The 18,778-nt window shown below is 40.7% G+C and overlaps 1 protein-coding gene across 1 annotated transcript in view; it reads right to left on the bottom strand.

Annotated features, from left to right (window-relative positions):
- The window catches only part of ARPP21 (cAMP regulated phosphoprotein 21), a 106,974-nt gene extending 88,975 nt beyond the window's left edge, over positions 1 to 17,999 (bottom strand). Inside the window, exons 1-8 of the mRNA XM_054385102.1 lie at positions 17,832 to 17,999; positions 17,346 to 17,387; positions 16,912 to 16,950; positions 15,993 to 16,082; positions 11,616 to 11,766; positions 10,329 to 10,407; positions 8,951 to 9,010; positions 7,896 to 8,036 (exon numbers count right to left, since the gene is read on the bottom strand). Coding sequence (XP_054241077.1) covers positions 7,896 to 8,036; positions 8,951 to 9,010; positions 10,329 to 10,407; positions 11,616 to 11,766; positions 15,993 to 16,082; positions 16,912 to 16,950; positions 17,346 to 17,387; positions 17,832 to 17,999 — 770 coding nt within the window. The remainder of the gene's footprint in view (positions 1 to 7,895; positions 8,037 to 8,950; positions 9,011 to 10,328; positions 10,408 to 11,615; positions 11,767 to 15,992; positions 16,083 to 16,911; positions 16,951 to 17,345; positions 17,388 to 17,831) is intronic.
- Positions 18,000 to 18,778: the final 779 nt, after the last annotated feature.

The following is an 18,778-nucleotide window of genomic DNA, read 5'->3' as shown; positions in this document are numbered from 1 at the left end:
CCTGTTTTTAGCACAAAGACTTGTGTATCAGAAGTCACCCTCACAAGGCTACCTTGGAAGCAGAGAGGAGAAAGGTCTGACTTTGCTTATAGAGACCAAGGTTTTTCAGAACTCAAGATACTTTTTCATTTCTACTGATCATGTCATTAAACTACATTAAACTGGAGGCAGGCAACAGAAGCATAAAAGGTAATTACTAAAACCTATTTGGACCACCTCCAAAGTTCACTGGCTTGTGTATCAGCAGCTCATTTCTGAAACACCCAGACTTTAAGACATTATTTCACCTACTACTGACATACAGTTACCTGTGAGGAAAGCACAGGGTCTGTTTCAGATCTCTAGATATCCCTCCAGTGATTTGGAAGTGAAAATGACCAAACAGCATCTTGATTAATGGGCGCTTTCCTGCTGCAGCTTGGAACAACACATCGAGACGTGTTAATTACTCATGGAAGGAAGAGCTTCCCTCAACTGAATTACCCACTTGCTATTCCATAGCACTCTCTTCATGGGTAACCTCCCATTTCCCCACACAGAGTAGGTGACAATAACCTTCTAGGTTTGTCAAAGCTTAATAGCATCAGTGGTGTGATTGCAAGGGGGGAAAAAAAAGAAAGAGAGCAAGGAAGAGAAATACCATGGAGGGCTTCTGATAAATGCTTAACTAATATCTTGTTACACTACAGAACACCTGCAAAGTACATGTCCACCTTCATTACAAACAATTTAGTTCTGATAAATTAGATTAGATGAAAATTTAATCCTGGAGCTATTAGATCTGATTCATTAACCCTAACATCTCATTTACAGAGTAAGTCACTTCTATCAGTCCTGTATATGGTTTAACAGTGATTGAAGGATCAAATTCAGCTCAACTTCAAGTGTACCAAGATGCTGTTTTTTTTTCCTTTTGTATCTTTCATTATAAAACAAGCATGTGACTAAAATGAGAGAATCTTTGCTCAGAAAAAAGGCTAATTCAAGTATCAGTAAAATACAGAAAATAAACATGTTAAAAAAAAAAAATCAAAACCACAAGCAGAGACTGCAAGACAAAAAAGGCCAAATTCTTCCAGATGAGCATCAAGCAGCAAACTGATGAACGTACACAACCTGAAATAAAGCACTTAGCAGAACAGTGGCAACTGAAATAAATGCCTGTAGCATAATAGTAAGGTACTGATAAAATCTCTACCAGCTATTAACATATGTATGCCCTGAATTATGTCTCCTATCACCATGGGACTGGATAAAAGAGAAGCAATCCTCCACCATCGGGTAGGAAAACCCGAGGCATTGCACTGCACAAGGAAGCTCAGACCAGGCTGAAGACTGACACTTCCTGAGCTAAAAGCTAAAACCTAAGCATCACAGCAATGACTACTGGGACACTGAGCTCTTGCATCTTAAACATAATTACTACTGGGCTGGGGGAAAAAAAAAAAAAAAAAAAAGAAGTTTTTTCCCCAATCATGTTCCTAATTTAAGTCCAGACATAAATAATCAAATTATTTTTGTCCAAAAAAGGAAATAAAATCCATGAAAACCAAGATAATTTGCTATGCAAATTCTACACATGCTATTATGTAGCTCCAGAAACTCATTATTGTGCATTATTGTTTTATTGATGTTGCTCTTAAATTCTTAGGTGCACAATGTATGAGTTCATCTCAAGCCTGAACACAATGCCTTAGCCCATTACAGTGTTATTTCTCAGCCACAGTGTTTTCCCATTTTAGCTGCATACATCTCCTGTGCTGTATTTCTCTGTGCATTTAAAACATGGCACAGGGACTGGGCAACAGCAACACTAAACCAGAGGGGAAGTAGAAATATTCCCAGCTTCTGCTTATTCCTTAGCAGTCAAGGAGCAGCTGTTCTGTAATGGAGATGGGACAGAGGGAACTAAGTAGGAAACAGAGAATGGAGCTGAGTCCTTGAAGAAAAATGATGCAACACTCCAGTGGAAAAAAAACAAAACCAAAAACAAACAAACAAACAAAAAAAGAAATAAGGGTGTTCATGTGTAGTCACAGAAGCAATTCTGCTTTCATGAGCTCCCTACTCTTTGCATAGATATGGTAATCGATGTGTAAGGTGCTTAAATGCAGGTGCAATGCCTTATTCCTCCTGTATTACAACAGGGAGAGTAAAACCCAAAACTGTGCTCCAAATGCCTGAGCAAAGAGAGAACTGCTCTGAGATCTGACAAAACAGCTATATGCATTCAGGGACAGTTGTCACTACTACCACAGAGCCAGCTGCAAAAGAGCTGTTACAAATTGTGTGTGAAAAACGTCCTGCCCTGTCCTTGCCATCAGCAAACGACTGCTTAAAAGAAATTAAAGTCATTTACTCTGAGTACCTCATTCAGTCAAGGGGAAAGGCAATTTTTTCAGCATGCTCTAGAAACTAATATTTGGCATCTATTCCTTACTGCAATTGTCAGTGCTGAGTGAGTGACAGTTTGCTGACATGTCTGCAGGACCCTTCACAAAAGCTGAGATTTTTATCTTCACATGGTGAAATTAGTGAAGCATACCTCTGCTGCCATGGATGTCACCTACAGCAAGGTCCCTCGGGGTATGTACAACATAAACCTAAAGAGAACTTCCCTTCTTTCCTGCAATTCAAACCAGCTCTAAAAGAGGAGACAGAATGGCACAGATTGGTTGACATAAACTATGAAGGTGTGATAGGTGATTCAGAGTACATACTCTACATTAGGTCTCACAGAATCACAGAATTATTGAGGCTGGAAAAGACCTCTGAGATCATCAAGCCCTCTTGTCCTGTCGTAAGTTGCCTGGTAGCAGAGCCTGACCCCCACCTGACTACAAATTCGTTTTAAGTAGTTGTAGAGCGTGATGAGGTCCCCTTTAAGTCTCCTCTTCTCTAGGCTGAACACCCCCAACTCCCTCAGCCTTTCCTCATACTTCCACTGATACAGTTCAGCTCCAGATTCTAAGGAACACCTGTAACAAACATCTTAGTACTGCCCAGAGCATTTGGTGCATCTTAAAGGCACCAAGAAACCTTCTGACTGGGTCAATGCTGTATTAACCTTTCCATACTAACAGAGTAGGAAGAAGACCGAATATTACAGGGATCATAACTCACCATGCTCTTGGATAAAAAAAATATTAGTCATAACTGAAGCTATGAGTATTGGTATAAAGTTCATAATAGGTATGTTACACCCTCAGCATGGGGGAAAATGTCTAAACACAACCCTCTGCTCAATCCTGATGAGCCTTGCCATTCATGCTTATATAAAGAGGAACAGGAGTTCAGGCGTGGGCTGTGGTACAGACATTCTTGGCACAGGGGTGATGATCTCAACTAAATGAAAACCCTTCTCATTTCCCAGCACATCAAACACACCTCACCTATACTTCTCCACTTATTCACATATAACCCAATGAATGAATCTGATTGAACTGCTATGTGTAATAATACGACCAGCCCTGCAAAAAGCTCTGAAGTGCTTCCAGTGGTTTGATAGGAATTATGAGGAATACACAGAACAGAAGGTGGCACATAGAGTTCTTTTTTGGCTCTAATGTGGGGTGCCCTGTCCAACATATTGCCTCAATTCCAGACTTCTGTTTGTGTCATATTGCACTGCCTTAGAGCCCTGTACATTTCTGTATTTCTTTAGAGATGAGAGGCAGACACAGATGACAGACAAACATACATTACAGTGATGGCACAAGAGCAGTTTTATCCTGAAAATAAAGCAGACTTCCCATTTTTAAGTAGTATTTGTGCCCTTTGATTTCTTTATAGTCAAAACAACAGCAAAAACCCTCCCTCATTTTCTAATCAACCTTTCCCATGTCTATTGCTGAATATAAAATTCCCAAAGCTGGGCAAGTTAATTAAGCAGAATTTTTAAAGATAGAAGACCACAGAAAATGGTATTTGTTTTTTGAAGTTATAATCCTTTTTCAACTTAGTCTTAACTAGAAAAAAATATAATATGGAAAGATAATTTGTTTTCAAAATCCACTATTCTGGAATGAGAGGCAGAGTGCAGAGACTTTATAAGGTTAATAAACATTTGAGTAGTTGAGGTCCTGTCTCTGATTTAAGATTTCATTTCAATAAAAAAAGCTCCAAAATAATTATGACTTTTTTTTCACATTCCAATGAAATGATTACCAAAAGGGACACCTTCACTTAAGCTCCTCATCACAAATACTCTTCAGATTGCAAAACTGTCATGAGAGTCTCACTCTATTTCAAAAAGACTTCACAGGGAGTTTGCAACAGCTGCAGGATTGCATTCCCAAGGAGATTGAAGTCGCAGTACATTTTTACTATCATTTTCCACTCTCTGTAAAGCAGGATGGATGACCAGACAAGCTGCAACCCTCCTTCCACCTGCAGCCTCTTCAATAGCACTTTCTCAAATTCCAAACCCCTTAAAAGCAGGCTCTTCATAGGCACAGGGACACAGCAGCAGATGTATGTCCTAAGATGGTCACCTGGTAAAAGAAATTAAATGCCCCCAGCCACTCCATTCCCAGCCTTGTCTCCTGTTTGGCAGCCCCTGCTCCATACTGTGGTGACTCTACAGTAGCACTGTTACCAGATCCTTCCCACAGGATCACAGGATGTTAGGGGTTGGAAGGGACCTCTGGAGATCTTCCAGTCCACCCCCCCTGCCAGAGGAGGACCATAGAATCCAGCACAGGTCACATAGGAACACATCCAGAGAAAGAGACTCCACAACCTCTCTAGGCAGCCTGCTCCAGGGCTCCGGGACCATTACAGAGCACTGTTGAGGTAAAACCTCCTGTGCTGTAGTTTCCATCCATTGCCCCTTGTCCTGTCACAGGGTATAAGTGAGCAGAGCCTGTCCCTTCCTTCCTGACCCCCAGCCCTCAGGTATTTCTATACCCCATCCATCTCAGAGCCATCAACTCTTCTGACACTTGTACCTCTAAGCACCTGTGGGCAGCGAGAATGGGAGCTCTCTGACAGACAGCATAAACGCAGCTCACAGCCTGGAGCCAGGGAGCAACTCTCTGCCTGTGAGTGTGAGCAGAGTGTGACACCAACCCTTCCCTTGGCTAGAGGAATAAGCCCCAAGGTGCTCATCTGAGCCCAGAGAGGGACTCTGCAGCATCATATGCGCTTCCCAAACAAGCACACACACGCCAGTCACAGCCAGTGCAGGCTTTACAAATTCTTGAGCCTGCCAGAATATTCTCTCCACAGTATGTGGATACAGCACTCTGGAAATTGTAAGCCATAAAGAGGTAATGTTGTCAAAATGCCAATCTTCAGAGTCTCTACGGGGCCCCTCCATAAAGTCATATAAAACTATCAAGGCTTAGGCTTACAGCACAACATAACCACGTGAAAGAGCATCTCAGCTGCTTTCCAGATTCTCTGGTATTCTGGCCACTGTTCAAGCAGTAATTAATAGAGTCAACACATCCCCAGTGTTTGGTGTTGATTCTGAACCATCCCAAATCACCTCCTCAGGGTACTGAAATGCAGAACACATGAAGTGGACGCTTGCAGATGTGGAACTTACACCATATTTGCTGCAGATAACAAAATCTCATCAGCCCTTATTCAAGCTGGATAATAACAATCTATTTTCTGCCACAGCCAGGGATGTTTTAAAACCAAACCCAAACCCCAAACAACATGTCATCTCCTCTGGTTATGAAAAGAGCTACTTCTACAAAGCTTTCTTTTACAGCAGTATCAAAATAACACAAACAAAACACCAGAGCACCACAATGCAATATGAGCGTCACATAATCCGGTTACCAGGCACCAAACCATTGCAGAAGTGAAACCATCTGCAGTTTGTGTGGTGCTGGCAAACCAGCTGCACTCACAGTCACACAGCAGGGCAAAGCCCTGTGTTTATTTCTGGGAGAACTACGCAGGAATAGTGTCAGAACCAATTTGTCTGGCTCTGTGTCTCCCCTCCACCTCACAAGACCACAGCTGAAAGGGTCACTGGATCTGTTTTACTCCTGCAACATCTTGCTTGCCCACAAGGATACCAGCTCACACCTGTCAAACAGCCTTGCTCACCCCACCACAGCAGCAGCCACAGCTTCACCAGGGCAGTCAGATAGAGCTCTGACTGGGGAAGAAGACTTCAGTGTCCTCAGCAGAGGCACAGGACAAGCATTTGCAACAGTGCTTCCAGCAGCACCTCTCTGTGTTGACAGCCAGCCAGTCAAGCAAGGCATTCTCAGTTACTAATGTGGTATTATCACATTAGCAAGTCAACCAGGAGAAGGCAAGGCTGTGAGAAAAGATCTGTAGCAGTTGGTGCACTACAGAGGTGACGCAGATGTGAAGGGAAAAGGGAGAACTGTAAAGAGAGAGGAATGCCTATAAAGCATTCAAATATCATTGACTGTCTTTTTGTTTAAGAGAAGACTTAATTTTTTCCCCCTCATTTACAGCTCAGAAATGACTACTGGTTTGCTGCATACCCAGCTTGCTTTGTTTGTTTTGTTTTGTTTTAATTCAGATCCAAACACAGCCCTTGCACAGGGGAAGGTATTACCAGACCCTGAGGCTAAGCCTTAGCAGCCCAAGCATTAGTTTTATCGAGCTACTGTAATTCTCCTGACTTCTGACAATCAGAATGTTAGTGCACACTTTATTCAAGCCTTTAAAAACATCAGTGTCAAGGTGTTGGTTTGCAGGTGCCAGTGGATCCCAGGGGTAGCCTGAAAAGGAACAAAAGTAAATCATCCATGACCTTAAATTTCCTTCACACACCTGGGAAACTTTTAGGGCTCTGTGAAATAAATACCAATGTGGTTGGCTCAGGTTCTGATCTTGCAAAAGTAGGCTGTCCCCCTAGCCTTCTCCAGGAGAACCTAAAGCCAAACCAACTGTCTGCAACTGCATCTAAACAAACCACCTAACCACTGGATATGTAAATCAAACAAATGGTTTTCTTTCTCCTACTAACTGAATACAGGAAGCACACAATTTTCAAATGGAGCTTTCCTGTTCCCATACCAGATACCAAAACCTCATTACCCAGTTGTAATTACTTCCTCTTCATGCTGTAGTTTATAGGTAAAGAGGGAGAGGAAAGCTAGAGTCTGTGGTGGTTAATACACGTGGCGTTCAGCAGAACAAGCGATGCTGGTTAGGTAAGGACACAGGACTGAATCTTTGCTACACCAGCCAGGGAACTTCATACTGAGCTTTTGCTAGCTTCATACAGGTTCATAGAAGACAACATAAAGCAAAATTTAATCTGCCAGGAACTCTGCAATGCATTTGAATCATCAGAAGGAATTCATATCCCACAAAAACTCTGTGGTCAAACAATGAGATTTGAAGAGAAAACAAAGTGGAACCAGGAGGGCAGAAGAGGAGGGAAAGGGAATGAATGGTGCCAGGTGGTGGAGGGGAACCAAATCAGGTTAGGCAGAAAATAACTCTTGAAGCAGGGACAGCCAGAACAAGGGAAGAGGCAACCTTTCAAGTCCACTTGGGTTATCTAGGAATACAGCTGTATGCTATCAGGTGACATGGAAAGCAGCCAGCTCATTTCTGTGGCACAGTGGTGGCACTAGGAAGCCAGGGAAAGCAACATTCCAAGATACTGTCTTAAGTTTCTTGCAAGAGACAGATTTGGTTGATTTCTCCTTACAGATCTTTATATCTTTAAATAAACGTCACAATGAGAGCCCTGTCTTCCTCCCCTCCCACCCTAGAAAGCAATAAACAGCACTCACTCTTACTACCAAAAAAAAAAAAAAAAAAAAAAACCCAAACCAAACCAAACAAACCCAAAACCCCAACAATTAAAAAATATGCCACACAGTCACAGTACAAACCAGGCTCTTGTGAAAAGGAGCAAGGGAAAACACAACAGTGGTGCTACTTACATTCTGGTATTGCTGGTCTTGTTGATAATTACAGATTTTCCAGTCTGATCCACATTGTGATCCATGCCAAAGTAAGCTGCCACTCTGTGCACTAACATCCTCTGATATGATGACATCTGAGGGAACTTTTTATAGTGATTACTGGGGAAAAGGGAAAATAAATCACACTGATGATTACACTTCCCTCTGAGCTGTAACTGAATGAAAAGAGCAACGCATTTGGTAAGCCAGTGGATGGAAATCTAACTGAAAACTGCCCCTGTGAACTGATATATAAATGTTTGCTACAAGAAGGTAGAAGAGATAAAGGAATTATTTTTAGAGTTTCTAATCAGCACATTTCCACATGTTACACAGGGACAAAAGAAGCTCACACTTCAGGGTGTACGTTGGGAAGAACTTGTCCCCAGACCCCGTGCACACAGTCATGCTAGCTGCATAATCAGTCTTGCAGATTTGCCTAGACACTGGCAGCAGCTTTCTGCTTTTCTCCCGCAGGTCAGATGCAGGGTGATGCTGGAAAGATCCACTTTGGCAAATGCTCCTATTTTCCTCTCTTACTGACAAAATGCTTATTTCCCGTCAGCACAATTTCTTCCTCTGCTGCTATTCTGATTCTCTGTTTGGTTTTTCTGGGGGTTGGTTTGTTTGTTTGTTTTTAAAGATGCAGAAACATTTTCTTATAAAGAACATGTGGTAGCAAGAATCCCTCCACTCAATCTAAGTTTTATTTTCCAGCACATTAGAATAGCACAGCACACAGGGAAACTTGTGAGGGAGTGCATTTGATCATCCCGTGCACTAAAATCTGTAACGGTGGTTTTGGACTGAAAAATGGGTGAATCAAATGCAATTCTGAAACAATAAAAAGCAGAAGGTGAGTTTGGGGTTTTGTTTGTTTGTTTGTTTTTTCATATCTACTGAATTTTAAGCAGTACCATGGCCAGGAAATAAAAGGCTGATTTTTGCAGCATGCCATAAGAGGGCTCAGGTCCCTCAGTTCCCATCGCTTCACACGCGCCTGACTTCATAACCAAGTGTGGAATTCGACTTACTTGTTGTCACTAATAAAATCAATAATTTCCTGTTCCATTTTCAAGAGTATCATTCTATCCCTGTCAAAAGAAACGTAAAGATCTGTAGCATCAACTACCAAAAGACATTTGAGATTAAAAGCTGCATCTGTGGAGGTTTGTAAGGTAATTTTGCAAGCATTGTCAGCTGGCTTGATTAAAAACGAAGGGTGCTTTGCCCTGGCACATCTAAAGAAGACCCCAGCCTGCTTTGCTGCATCTTTACTGACTCGAGGGGCACATTTAGCTCTTTCTTCAGCTCAACTATGGTCTGAGAGTGCTTCCAGCCACACCAGGCTGTGATCAATGCATTGCCTAGGAAGACTCTGACTGCTATGGATAGCTTTGGTCTTTTTTTCACCCCTGTTTTTTTATGGAAAATGAGATTTCCAGCTGGCCTACCTCTTTCACACAAGAGCTGCTACCCACAGAAATATTCAGCATTTTGTCTGAGACATATCTTCCACAAGGCACTGATCTGCAGGCAAGAAGACTGGGCACATCTAATCTAGAGAGCACAATGCAGAACACCACCTTTGAACTACAGCTCCCAGGAGGCAATGCCACAGCACTGCTCAGTCAAAATACTTTTTCTACTGGGAAGGTCTTGGATGTTTCTTTTCCCTCCCCAGCTCTCCTGTTGAAAACATTCCAAAATTTCGACACTGTATTTCCACACCTTCATTTTTTGCTAAGCCTGACAGAATCCAACACTCCTTAGTTCTTTTGCACTTTCTCATTTTGAGCTGCTAGAGCAATGCAAGGACCTTCTGTCACTTACACCAGAGGTCATGCAAGCTGTTAGGTGCCCAATTATTCCTAGTTCACCTATAGCTACTGAATGATACGGTACCTATTGAATGGATTCAACTGAAACAAACCTTGAACATCAGTGTATAAAAATGCTCATTCCTTACACATTCAGAGGCAAATTTAATGATGAGATGAACTTGTTGCTCCAAATGACAACTGCAGGAATACCATGAGCAGAATTTGGCAGTGTGCACAGGGTTTTAATTGTGTACAGCACTGCTAAAAGAAAGCTACTTTATAATCCTATACGAATCCCCACCTGTAATGGTTATAATACATTACTGCTGGTATCACATAAAGCTATATGCAAGAAGGTAAGGAAATGACCAGAAATGGCTGATAGTGAAGTTAAACAATGGGTGACTGAACAAAGGAGTAGAGGTTGATGAGTTTTTATAACTTTTTGCTCAGCTAACAGCCTACCTCCTTTACATTTTCCCTTATACTCATCTCCAGAAGTAATAAAAGCACAGTGTACAGTTACAGGAACTCAAAGGCCACCAGCTATAATTTGAGGAGTGCCAGCTGTAATGCAGAAAATACATACCTGGGGTTATTCTTTAGTGTGTTAATGAGAAACTCATGCAAATCTATGCCTGTTGAGTCTGTATACTCTTGACTGCAATCTGTAAAAGAAAAACACACACACACACCCCATTCACTTATTTCATTTCCACCGTTCCAATTAAGCTATGTTATGAATCAAAACCCATTTCCCAGTAACAATCTGAAAGCATATGCTCTGAAAGAAAATGTTCATTTGGAGCTCAGCCAAGAAAGATCTATGCTCAGTAGCACTGGGTGGATGCTCATAGTCCCTCTGCACCACTCTGCTGAGAAGGTAGCACCACAATCAGATAGCCACAGAAGCTGCTGGCCATTTGAAAATCAGGGGAAACTTTCAATGCCACTCAAGACCCTGCTAACTTCCTGCTTAGAACTACTAAATAATATTTTTTTAATGAAAAAAAAGCCCCAAACCCCAACACAACCCTCCCAAGTTTTCTTCATCAATGTCTGTCTCACTTGATAACGCTGCGCACATGGCAAATGAGGCATCGTGCCAATGGGAATTCTATTTCCATTAGCAGAATGAAATCCCGTGATGCCTGGGAGTGGGTGGGTAATGGGGATGCGTGACAGCAGGCAGAACTCCTTTTTCATCACTGCTCTATCTCCTGACTCAAAAGTCCACTCAGATCCTCAAGCTGGCGTGAACTGTGAGAGCTCCATTGAAGCCAACTGACAATTCACACCAGCTGCGGATCCACTCCCAGGTAAGCAACCATTATTTTTGAGAGATTATACTGTAACTCCATACCAGGTTAAAACAGTGGCTTTTTAAATAGCAAATTTAGGTACAAGATCTTTGAAGTCTTAGGAGGTGATGGTGATAGATTGCAATCCAGGTTAAAGGTCATGAATGGGTTGCCTTACAGCACTTAAGCAACCAGGAAGAGGATTGCTCTCTGCTGCCTACACTGCAGAAGTGACATGCCAATATATTATCATTAGTGGAACACAAGAATGATTAGAGGCTTAAACTTATTATATAATCACACATATATTTACATACATCTGTATTTATACCAAACAGTTCAGGATTCAGAGGAATGGTTTTGCTTTCAAGAAAATTAATGGCCTCTCTTTGGAAAGCTGAATCACTTTTGAAGCAAAACCACCTCCCTGCATACACATTTCAGGTTCTGAGTTTTCCCAGTGTGTGGAAACACTGCTATTGTGTGTTTATACCCAAACAAAGAAATGCATGGTTATAAAAACAGACAGTCCTTTTTAATAGCAACTACAACAATTTAAATATTCTTAAAGTCACCTTTCGATAACATTCTGATCTTGTTTTTTTCACTGTTTTTATCTTTTTCTTTATTTTTATCCTTCTCTTTTTCTTTCTCGGAGTCATCTTTACTAGATTTATCTTCTTCTTGCAAGCTAGGAAAACCTGAAAGCTGTAGTTGGATTGATTCCTGTTGGGGGGGAAAGAAAAAAAAAAAAAAAAAGAAAGATAAATTTAGGGCCAGGCTTAGGGAGCTTCCTATGGCTTCCAACCTGCAGAGATCTGTGTTAAAATATGTGTAGCTAGAAAAACTGAAGCCAGATACATTTCTTTCCTATTTGAAAAATGATTTTTATTTTTCCCCAGGAGAATAAGGACATCTTAGAGGCCAAATTCTAGTGGTAAGTGTATTTCCTCCCTAATATTCAAATACTCTAAACTCTTAGGCTATGTATATTAAAGGAACTAGATTATTCTATACTTCAGTACTTCTCACTTAAGACTTCATAGAATAGTGAAATATATTTTATATGGGCTTTAAAAAATTCTGCAATTTAATTAATAATACACATGTTAAATGATGATGAATGGGCCCACGTCTCAAAACCAGACTTTTCCCCCCCCACTAGCAAATCCTGAAGGCTCATCTGAACTGTTCTGCAGAACTTAATGCAGCATCAGCCCAACTAAGCTTCCAGGCTCTGACAGCAGAAAGTGATGAACTCAGCTATGTACAAGAGGGCTTACTAACTTAGCAGCTACTTGGTGTTTAAAGGCATCTGCAAACACGCCTCTAGCAAAAGGGGTGAAACATACACTACAACTGTCAAGCAAGCTGTGGGCAGTGAACTTCTTCAAGGCATCACAAGTTCTAGCCTTGAAAATTCAGTATCTGTGAGGCTGTGAGTCCATTTTAAAAACATTCTTTGGCTTTAAAGACTGAATTACAACTGAGAATTCGAGCTGCTTTGTGTCTTCTGAGTTGTTCAAGAACTTGTTATCTTCCACCTACAACATCACCTTATCTCGGCTTTGTTTTAACAGAACACAAATTGGTTTTATTTTGAAGTTACCAAGGCATAATTTATCTACTTCAAGAAATACTAATCTGGTTGGTCAAAACTGAAGGAGTTCTTTTGTGTTCATATTCTTTGGAGAAAAAAAAAAAAAAAAAAAGGCCAAAGTGATATTATATGCTTAAGTAGTGTCCATTGAATTAAGCTATCACAGAACTCCCTGCTAATGCAGTTTTCTTTAACAGAAGGGAGTCCTGCAAGCCTGACAACTTTTTGGCATCATGGTAACGAAAACCAAACTCACCAGTACTGGAGAAACATGACAGAGTTTCCTGAATGCTAGTAAATTCCTTTCCTCCATAGCTTTTCAAAGAATACTAGCATACAAAAAAAAAAAAGATCAATACAAAACTTTACAGTGGTGGTGTTTTGTTTTGTTTTTGGTTTGGTTTTTTTTTTTTTTTTTTTTTTTTTTTTTTTTTTTTTAAGCAACAAGACCATTAGGGACTCAAAAGATGCTTTCAATAATTGGTAAGAATTGTAGGTTTCTGCATTTTTTTTTAAGAACTACAAATTAGCCACCATGACACATGTAAGACAAGATCCTAACAGAACAAGATACCAGCATCAACATGCCACAGTAGGACAGAACTTGGGAATTTCTCTGCTCAGTCATTATTGGCTTTCAGTGAAGCTTGAATGTGGCACAAAAGACTTGAGATGAGAAGCACTGTAAAAGAGAAACAAAGCCATACAGCCAAAACTTAACCTGACCTACTGTCCTTAACCCCTATTTCTGTTAGTTTTGGCTGACATTATCAGGCAAGAGCTAAGCATAAAGGGGGAAGGAGTGGGAACTCCTGGTCATTTGAGGTCAGGACACATAGAAAAATGTTTGCTAACCTCCTGGGTTGCATTCAGAGGACTAAACGTATGGCAGTTCAATTTCTCATTGAGACAACAAACTCTGGATCAAGGGCTGCCAAAAGACCCCACAGGGTAACTCTGATTCCCTGCACTGCCCGGAGCAGAGTGACAGTGCCGTTGGCTTTTCAAACCAGGAGAGAAATGTAACTGGCCACGCTGTTCCCAGGATGTTAATCCTAACCTTCACAGTGGTCATTTAACTGCACTTATGAGAGGAAAAAAAAAATGACAGACTTTACACATAAGCACACATATGGATATAGAGTAGATAGATGTCTTACATGGAACAGAATACCTCTATATTTGCACTGGAAGAAACACACACAGGGCTGCAGGAGTCGTGAAAGCAAGCTGCTGGATATTTTCTTAGATTTTTATTGATGTTTTTTCGATAATAAAATACAGTGTTAATAAATACATTGATACAAGGTTAAGTATATTGAACAACAAAATAAATGTTCAAATTGCAGTAATACACTTCTTGGTCAACAGGATCACATTAAAGGCAACACTCCTTTTAAGTAAGGACATAGTGAACCATCAGGTAAGCATTTTAAGATCAAGTAATACAGGTAAACAAGTTGTTGTGTTTTGTTTTTTTTTCCCTGTACAGGAAAATGAAGGCAAGTATTCAAATATAAATACAAACATCAAGTCTGCAATACAATCCATACTCAGTAGTTCTGGCAATGTACCATACATTCTCTGCTAATTAATTCCCTGTGCTTTGTAAACCATGATGATAAAATAATCATTTTAAAAAAAGAAAAAAAAAAAAAAGAAAAATTCCAAACTGAAAATAAGGGTGGGTTGTTTTTTTCTTTTTCTCCTCTAAAGTGAAAGCAAAGTAATTTGGTGGGTACAAAACTTGCTGTATCCTTCAGCCAGTCCAAGGAGGGGCCTGCAGGTCCAGCTTTCACGGCAAAGCTGAGCCACGTTTGTTAGTAAAAGGTCAGGGAGAGCAGAAGTGCAATTCCTATCTAAACAATTACACCAAGGCAGCTGCATCTTTAGGAAATAAATGCTGGGCTCCAGGGAGGCCTTTTACCTCCCATAAATGTTTTGATATGGTCAAAAACAATATTTGGGGCAGCTGGTCAGAATCAGGTGAGACCAGATGCTGGGTCTAAGAGGGACCCCTCCTCTGCCTGGTGTCATGGTGTGATCCAGACAGGGATTTTTGCCTCAAAACCTGCCAGTCTCTGACATTTAATACAGGTCCTGTGCAGTACATTATAAACTACCATGCAATGCTTAATACAGTCTTTGCATATCAATCTGCTTTTCATCCTCCATTAAACAACAGAAAATACAAATGAAAGCAGAAGAGAAGCCACACATCTGGAATACTGCGAGTGAAGCAGAAAGCATCTACCTACAACAGAACATCTGATGACATAACCTGCCCATCTACTGCAGAAGCTTCTTTGCAGAGCAGTAGGAAATGTAAACCCTCTCCTGCTAAACAACCTGGGTTTTGCTCCTTCAAAAACAAACAAAAACAAAATAAGAAAAAAAAACCTCTCCATACTTAGGAGCTAAGAGGAGAGCTGTAATAGTTTCATTTCAAGTCAACAGAGGAAATGTTAGCAAGTACACTTAAATGTGATTTGTCTTTGTGCTAAGCTCAGAAGAAGTCACATATTCATCAAGCTCTCTCGATGGCTGATCTCATCTGAACACAAACATCTTGTCAATTAAAGGCAGTGCTTGTGATCTCCTGGGCTTGGACTTTAAGCCATGCTCTTACCAGGCAAGCAAAGAAGAGCAGCATTTGAGGTCTTTATTTTTGCTTTTTGGGGTATTTTTTGGAAGGGAAGTCTACAAAGACTGCCACCAGTGTTACTGTCTGAGGTGAGGGGTGCAGTACAGAACTCTACCAGCTGCTGGGAGCACAACATTACCAGCACAGATAAACTCAAATACACGTTTTGTGATACCTGAATATCTACACCAAGGATTCAGAAAATGAATGCCACTGAGCAGGAGGCATCCTTGGCCGTACCAAGGTAGTTTAGAGACCAAAGGACTTGTGAATTTTGTGTGTAGGGGGACATTGAACTGGAGTCTCAGAGGAACCAGAAACCAGAGCATACTCATAACTGTGTCTGGTGCAGCCTCGAAAGAGATAGACTTAGAGAAAACAAATATTAATACTCTTTCTGATTGTTACTGTTTCTCTCTCTTTTTTTTTTTAATTTTAAAATCTGAATTCTTTTGAATTCTTTTCCATTTGCTGAAATTTTCAGGGGGTCTGGAAAAAAAAGCAAACAATACCCTGTGATATAGTATAAAACTAGTATGTCAAAAGTCAAGTTCACGCTACACCAGATAACTTCATAGCAATGTGTTCGCTGTTGGATGTAATTTTTCCCCCAACACAGACATTGTTATGTGCCCAATTAAGTAACATAACCATGCAACTGAACATGGAGGTCATCCATGCAGCTAACAGCAATGATTGCAAGTGTACCTGATTGTCATGAAGATTTTCTGCTCCCGGCCGAGGGGATGACTCTTCACACACTGCAAGACTCCGGACGAGTTTTCCTTTAGCTCCTGACTGAAAAAGATGGAGAAAACAAAACAGAGAACACTACTGCTGACCCCAAGTCACATCAGCTGTTCCTAAATGCCCCAAATTACTACTACCACAGCCAGCAAAATTTTAGCTGCCTTGAGTGTGGGCTCTAAGCAACAAGCCATTTGCCACACAAGGCAGGTGGTAGGTTTCTTTTTTTTTCTCCAGCATTTATTCATCTCTGCTGTGTTTCACTCATTTCCACCAAAAATCATAATGGCAAAGAATAGACAACCCAGTACTGAAGGTAATTTACCAGAAAAGTTCCTTATGTCCTTTAGTTTTGGGCGGGGTTTTTCCCACTCCCTCTCTCTTCCAGTAGTACTGTATCCAAGGAACACAGACAATAAAATGTGTAAGTTTTATGGATCTGCACTTGGAAAATGGAAAGAAGGTTTGGAGCTTTTTTGATGCTCCTGGAATCTCCTACCCCCCACACTCAGGGAGCTAGTCAGTCTCTGCTGCTTTATGCCAACAGAAAGGTTAATTACTAAAGCAAAAGGAAGCAGCTTTTTCCATGCCCAGTGGCTCACAGAACCACAAGGTCTAACACAAGCACACAGTGAGCTCAGTAGCATAGAAATAGGATGGATAAATAAAGGGGAGCCTGACACATTTTATTATCCAGAGAAGTCCTCTGCCTTTGTGCAACAAGATTATGGGTAAGAGAGAGGGAAAATCCAAGCAAAGAGAAGAGAAACAAAACCCACTTCAGGCAGCACACAGGTGATGAAAGGCCATCATTTCACTTGCAGTCAGACATTTGATATCCTACCATGACATGCAATTCCAAACAGACCTGGCCTCTTACCTTGGATCTCTTTTTCTGGTTTGAGTTTCCACCTCGCTTCTGGGTACAGCAAAAAAGAGCAGCAGTTATCACTTCAGCATGACAAGAGCATTAACCACAAATAAAGAGACTAGATCACTCCTTAACAATACTCTTCTAATTAGCTGCTGACTGCAAAAAACAACTTCCCCAAGCCCAGTCTGGAAAGCATGGCAAACCAAGAATCATTTCTGTTCATTCTGTTCATCTTAAGAACAGGTATAAACAAGAACAAAAAAAAATCCACAGTGCACAGTGTTCTGTAGTTTGCACACAATGGAAGTGTAGGAAAAGGCATACTTAAGTAAATGCTCCTCCTCCCCCAAATTGCAGACTCCTTCTTTGTTTTTATATTTGATTGAGCAAAAAGGATTAAAACCCCCTCCTCATTATATGAAGTCTTCTCAGCAAATTACCTTCTTAGGCTTTGTATAACAACTTTTTGTTGCCAGTAACACCTACAAACCAAACCACACATTAAGTAGTTATTCATTAGCATTACCTGTGAATTCATGAGATCAAGGTAGTTTTCTACGTCCCCAAAGAGGGAAAAAACAGTCAAATATTTCAGCAAACTTTTAACATGTCTAGAAATTAAATTCTCAAAAAAATATAATAACATGGACAGCAGCCTAAAGAGCTTGAAGAGTATAGCAAATAATAGCATTTATTTTATAGGGTGATAAAAGGATCAAAATGAAAATAAAGACAAAACAAACCAAACCCAAGCAACTAAAAAAGTAAAAAAAAAAATCACCCAAAAACAAACAAGCAAAAAAATCTCAACATTATGAGGGGAAAAAAAATAAGAGGAAGAGTAGGCAATGAAAGAGATGACAGAAATGGAAAGGCAGTGGTGGCAGACTGATATTGAATGTCTTTGTCCACTATTCCTGTCTTACCTGCAGCTCCGTCTTGGCATCGCTCAGCTTCTCCTCCTTCTCCTCTACTTCTGAGCTTTCAGATTTGTTAAGGATACAGTGGTCAGGGTCCACTTCGGAGAGGGCAGTCTCCTGCTCATTCACAGCTTCCTCTGCTGTCTCCTGGTTCAATTTACCTTGCTCAGACATTCTTCCAGACAGAAATTAAAATAACAAGATTTGGTGACCTGAAAGGTCAAGATACCACAACATAAACACACACACAAAAAGACACTGGGGGTGAATTTTTTATTTTCCTTTTTTTTGCTGTTGTTATTAATTTTTTTTTAATTTCCAAGTAAGTAATTTCATTTCCTTTGACAAACAACCTGAAGCATGCAGCTCAGGAGTGGAAATCTACGTACAGCCAGCCAAAGAGGTGTACTGAATTGACACAATGGATAACAGAAGCATTAGGTTAGGTTAAAGAAGCAGATCTCTGGTCTAAACAGCCCTGGTGGGGAGCAGATTTAAGGTAAGGTGCCCTGACTCCCCAGACCAGCCCTGGAACTGTCAAGGGCCAATGAGGGACACTCTGCTACAGAGCTCAGCAGCACCAAGCAAGAACAACCCATTTGGACATGCAGGTCTCTGGCATCTCTGACACCTCCTCTAGATTTTTTTTCCTTTTTTTTTTGTTTTCGTCCTTTTTCCACCACCCCCATCCCCTAAATAAAAAAGAAATAAAAACCATGCCTGAGCACCAGCACTGTTTCTAGCACTCAGCCTTGGGTGCTGTACATAGCAGAAGCCCATGGTGCTCCCTACCAGTTAAAAAAAAAAAAACAACAACAAACTGAATTATCTCTTCAAATATATAAATATGAAATCTAAATTGGCAATAAAGCATTTACTGGCATCAGCATTATCAGGCATCAAACTGACACCTCCATTATTAAAATCCTAAGCCTCTTCCCAAACCCCACTTC

Source organism: Indicator indicator, chromosome 11 (genome assembly GCF_027791375.1).
Source record: "Indicator indicator isolate 239-I01 chromosome 11, UM_Iind_1.1, whole genome shotgun sequence".
Classification (NCBI taxonomy): domain Eukaryota; kingdom Metazoa; phylum Chordata; class Aves; order Piciformes; family Indicatoridae; genus Indicator; species Indicator indicator.
Note: the sequence above shows the minus strand (reverse complement) of the source record. Positions and strands in the feature narration are given on the sequence as shown.